The 5,205-nt window shown below is 39.4% G+C and overlaps 1 protein-coding gene across 1 annotated transcript; it reads right to left on the bottom strand.

The window, feature by feature from the left end:
- Window positions 1–357: 357 nt before the first annotated feature.
- gje1a (gap junction protein epsilon 1a) lies at window positions 358–5,205 on the bottom strand. Its single transcript, XM_023411072.2, has 4 exons — window positions 5,085–5,205; window positions 4,150–4,332; window positions 2,964–3,161; window positions 358–2,407 (listed from the first exon to the last, which is right to left on the bottom strand). The coding sequence occupies exons 1-4, from the start codon at window positions 5,121–5,123 to the stop codon at window positions 2,210–2,212; spliced, it is 618 nt and encodes a 205-aa protein (XP_023266840.1). The 5' UTR covers window positions 5,124–5,205; the 3' UTR covers window positions 358–2,209.

The following is a 5,205-nucleotide window of genomic DNA, read 5'->3' as shown; positions in this document are numbered from 1 at the left end:
ATGTATGTTGTGTATGTATGTATGTATGTATGTATGTATGTGTGTATGTGTGTATGTGTGTATGTATGTATGTATGTATGTGTGTATGTATGTATGTATGTATGTGTGTATGTATGTATGTGTGTATGTATGTATGTATGTATGTATGTATGTGTGTATGTGTGTATGTGTGTATGTATGTATGTATGTATGTATGTATGTGTGTATGTATGTATGTGTGTATGTATGTATGTATGTATGTATGTATGTGTGTATGTGTGTATGTGTGTATGTATGTATGTATGTATGTATGTATGTGTGTATGTATGTGTGTATGTATGTATGTCTGTATGTATGTATGTATGTATGTGTGTATGTATGTATGTCTGTATGTATGTATGTGTGTATGTATGTATGTGTGTATGTGAAATATATGAAAACTCTAAAAACATCTTCAAATTTCAATGCTGATTTTGTCCATGTCTGTTGAGAACTACACTACACAGTAATATTTTTAACACTAGCTGACCTCATCCATCTCAACCTGGATGTTGGGACATATTAGGTGGTTCAATACCTATTTTGTGAAACAATGACATTGTCCAGAACTGCTCCCAACAAGTCATCATTGGATGTCAACCAATTTGTTGAAGTATTTCTTCTTGTTGGCAATTTTTAGATACTCAAAAAACATTGTAACTTGTAATACTATTAAATAATTTCAATATTTTCATTCCAACACTGTTTTATTCCAAATTTAAATAATATTTTAATGTAAGTCATTGATATAGGCTATAAATTTCTTTCAAGTTTAAAAATTTAAGCCAGGATGTGTTCCGTTCCTTGCTTTTCTTTATATTATTACATCAAACCTATTTTTATATTAATTTAGTATCCTTGGTGGAGATCTTTACCCTCAAAGAGTAAAACACTACAATTCAAGCATTTTCAGTGATGGCATCTTTGTCAAGACACATTGTTGTCCAAAGATACCTTTACATTTCATACAAGTAAACTGAGCCATTAGTTGAAGTCTTTCTGGCACATGAGATGGGAGGCCTGTTTGACACAGCCTTTCTCAATCCTATAGGTCAAGTTGAAGGTTGTTTCAAGACCCACCAAGCTGAAACCGATATTTGAAAAGGCAGACAACTCCATCAAAGGTCCACGACAAAGTTGTGGCACTCATGCTGATGGAAGTAAAGGTCAGAACGGGCTGCAAGCAATAACAGACACATATTGGAAGCGATAACTGTCACACATGGAAGTGTCAGGAGCAACGGCACCTGCAATTCACTCGCCCATGGGTAAAGTTACGAAGTCACAGATTGACACAAGTGATAATCCATAGTCTGCCCCATAGTCTGCTTGTCATGTTTGATCAGCACCTGGAAGACAAGCTAACTATAATGTTTATCTGTACTTTTATAAAGAATTATGTGACAAGTTATTATTTGCATTGTTGGCTGTTATTACATTACATGAAGACTTGATGAATTTTCATCAAAGCTTTCTGTGATTTTAGGAATCTCCTGAAATACAGCTGTGTAGGTCCAATGTTGGCGCTCCATAAATAAACAAAGTCCAGAGAAGATGCATCAAGTTGGTTTGATGAACTTTGATGAATTTAGTTCACGCCATGTCCTTAAGGACAGGGTATTTCTTCCGCAAGAGTATCACATCTGAGATACAACTGGGTACAACTCCAAGAACAGGGTTTTAGGGACCCTCAAGCTGTTGTAGGCCACCAGGTTCAAGACAACCTGGCTTCCCTTGTGCTCTAATTTGACCATGGTCACAGTTTTGAGTAGCACCATGAAGCTGATGCTGCTCTTTCAGTCATCTTGTGGAAAAAAAGAAAACCAGAAATCTTTCTATCCCATCCCCTAACGGTTCAGAGTCAGAGGTGCATATTCTGTGGCCATCACGTCCATACAAGACTCTTGGACACAGCCAGAACAAACCCACTGATACCTGAAATACGACTAGGGGTGATCACTCTATAGTTAAGGGCAAAAAACACCTAGAGAATATTTCAGACTTCTGACATTGTCGCACATTCTCAAATTTCTTTGTGCAACTCACTCACGATGGACCACAGGTGAGGTTTCGCTCTCACGTTAGCTTCATGTTTTAAAGTCCAGCAGTAGCTAACAAAGAGAAGAGAAAAAATGTCATATGTTTTCGCCCTTAGTCATTTTTTGTGTCCATGTTTGCTTGTATGTATGTGTCATTGGTTGTTGAGATAACCAAGCCGCCGGCACAGTATCTCAAATATCTCGGCAATACAGAGAAGTATGGTGATAACAGTGAAAGTGTACATGGCACTGAGGAAGATGGTTTTTTCAAAGTGTTCGGGCACCATGCACTTAGTCACATTAAAGGCCTTTTCCAAAGCACTGGCATCGCACATGTACAGTGGGTGGACCTGGGGGGGGAAAAAAGAGACAAATGGGGCAGTAATACTTTCATAATTGTCTGAACTTCCAGGCACTAATTGTACAATCACTATATTTATCTCTGATTTATGTTGATGACACATTATTAATCGATGATGGATCATACTAAGCAATAACTCTTGCTGGCTGTACCTATCAGATACACCCCACAAACTACCTAGCATTTACTGGGACCAATTCCAGACAAGTCTAGGTTACTCAGGACTCCATGCTGATATTGCATTAAGTGAATTTTTCAACAGCACAGTAATGCTTCAAACTCATCTCACTATCAAGTTCTAGGAATTATCTTTCTTGTGAGCTGTTCTGGGTATGACCAATTGGAAATGGGGCAGCTGGGGCATCTCCTGGGGAGCTGTTTGTTGTTGAAAAGGATGTAAGGGATAGCCTACTCTGCATCCCCCTTCACCCCAACGACCCTATCATGATAAGCAACTTGAAAATGGATGGATGGATACATAGCTATGACCTGGATCAGCACTCTAATGAGTTCATAAAGTTACAAAACAATTAAAATTGACAGACCTGGAAGCCAAAGAGGTGGCTTTGTAGCCAGAAGGCGATGACTTCCAGAATGATGCGTAGGAGAACAGAAATTATATAGAAGACGGTGTAGATGGGTCGTTCGAGGATCTCCTCCTGGTCAATGTTCTTACAGGCTGCGTAGAGGTGGAACACTGCCCCAGGAACTAGCACTGTTACCAGTTGTAACGCCCAGAAGACCTGAAGAGGGCAGAAATAAGGAAGGGAGAATGTGAGAAAAGCCTGAAACGAGACAATAGGATAAAGAATGAAGGAATCATGAAATAGATGATGGCACAAAGCAAGAAAGAAGAAAACATTAAGAGAAGGTTGGAAGGATGAAAGGAAGGAAAATAGGTTGATGGAAGATGGTGCAAAAATAAAAAAAAAGGGTTTTGTACATGTATTTGTATATGGTATTTATATCTTTGGTAACTGAGGCTGGCAGGGTCAATGATTGCTGAAATGTTTAATTGCTCCCAAATTACAGCCTGTTATACCCATTTAGTTTAGTTTTTACAATGTTAGCATCTGAGCCGCTGCACAAATTAGAGAAAGAAAAATTAGCGGACTGTAAAAGGTTGTACTAACAGGCTTCATTCCTGTGTAATTTAGTTGTACCTTTTAATTTAGCTGAGTTTAGTTAAATTCTAGCTAGCACCTAGAAAAACTATGGTTTCATGGGTAAGATTTTCAAAGCATTAAGATTATCTTATTTTACTTAGCAAAAATCTTGCATAATTTAGGTTAGCTACCTTTTATAGTTATAAAATTCTGTTTAGCTGCTGTGATCTAGCAGTATAAAGCCAGTTGAGTTTAGCACTATGGTAGGATCTGAGCTGTTGTAGCTACGCTACAGTTCGTAAAGCCAGGCAGTTACTCAGCTGTTGAGACCAAAACAATATCAATACAATTTCCTATTATACAAAAAAAAAAAAACATTTTTGTTAAGTATGTCTATGATTGTTATTAAGAATTTTATTAGGGACATTTTACAGATGTAAAATTCACTTGTCAGAGTCCTCTGGTGGACAAAGTATGTAATGAAGTCACTGTTTTATAACATGAAAGATAGTTCTATCTCATCCTTAGTGCTGTGTTATATATTAGAATACTGGTTGTACTGGTGGACTACATTAATGTAGTTGCACTTTACAGTTAAGTTAAGTTAAGTTAAGTTAAGTCATACCTGAGGTGTTATGGGTCTGAACTGGTTGTAGCAGTACAGGTTGAGCTCTCGGCGATCAGGGTCGCAGCTGAAGTGCAGCGCCTCATTCCCATAGACGGCAAAGCCAAGAACGCCCAGAAAGAACATCCGCACCGAGCCGAAGAACAAGGTGTGGAACTGGCCTATCACCGTAGGAGGCCTGAGCTGGAACACACACACACACACACACACACACACACACACACACACACACACACACACAGACACAAACAGAAATGCACAGAGACACATACAGGTGAGCGTGAACAGCACACACACAGGCACAATTACACAATGCAACAAGTGCACATTAAAACACACACAGTCACACATATAATGCATGCAAACAAGCATTCACATTATCATGGCACAGACATGCGACACACGAATGTGCATAGGACACACACACACACGCACACACACGCACACACACACACACACACACACACACACACACACACACATAGTCAGAGACAAAGAGAAAATAGCTTCTGTCAGCCAGATAAATGCAGCTGCAAAAGCGGCTCACTGAGGCCCTGAGCTCTGAAGGGTAAAACAAAACCCATTCAGAGGAAACATTTCCCATCTCCCCTCTTTACCTGCTCTGTTCTGACACTAACACTGAGTCATGTTTTGCAGAAAAAAAGGCCTAAATGACACTTTCACAAAGCAAAGAGCCTTTTGGCTTACAAATATGTCACTCAGCCCCATGAAGACAAAGGTAAAAGGAAATGGATTAAAAAGGCGAAGAATGTAACCTGATGAATGTCTTTTCATTTTGGGCCTCGAGAGGGATAATTGTTCCGCGTTGCTCGTCTGTAACTGTCATATCCTGAACGGTAAGCTACAAAGTGTCAGGCCTAGATGGAAGCAACAATAAAATCCCCACAGTCGCAGTCACATCGTGATCTACTTACGCATCCTTCATAGAAGTTTTTGATGTAGTTTAAAGACATGGTTTGCTTGTTGATCTCCCCTGCTCTGGGCCCTCATGGCCCGGTTTGCTGCTGGCACCAGTTAAAGGCCACCAACAGTCAG

The sequence above is a fragment of the Seriola lalandi genome, unplaced genomic scaffold, assembly GCF_002814215.2.
Source record: "Seriola lalandi dorsalis isolate HSWRI2012SDOR001 ecotype SW California unplaced genomic scaffold, Sedor1 jcf7180002054448, whole genome shotgun sequence".
In the NCBI taxonomy this organism is placed as follows: Eukaryota; Metazoa; Chordata; class Actinopteri; order Carangiformes; family Carangidae; genus Seriola; species Seriola lalandi.
This window is presented reverse-complemented; position numbering and strand designations above follow the sequence as displayed.

What these genes read in the sequence shown, in the direction of transcription:
- gje1a (XM_023411072.2), bottom strand. Translation starts at nt 5,123, where the DNA reads ATGTCTTTAAACTACATCAAAAACTTCTATGAAGGATGC. An exon ending in AAAACTTCTATGAAGGATGC is followed by an intron (nt 4,333 to 5,084) that starts GTAAGTAGATCA and finishes TGTGTGTTCCAG; the next exon opens with CTCAGGCCTCCTACGGTGAT. An exon ending in TCAGACCCATAACACCTCAG is followed by an intron (nt 3,162 to 4,149) that starts GTATGACTTAAC and finishes TGCCCTCTTCAG; the next exon opens with GTCTTCTGGGCGTTACAACT.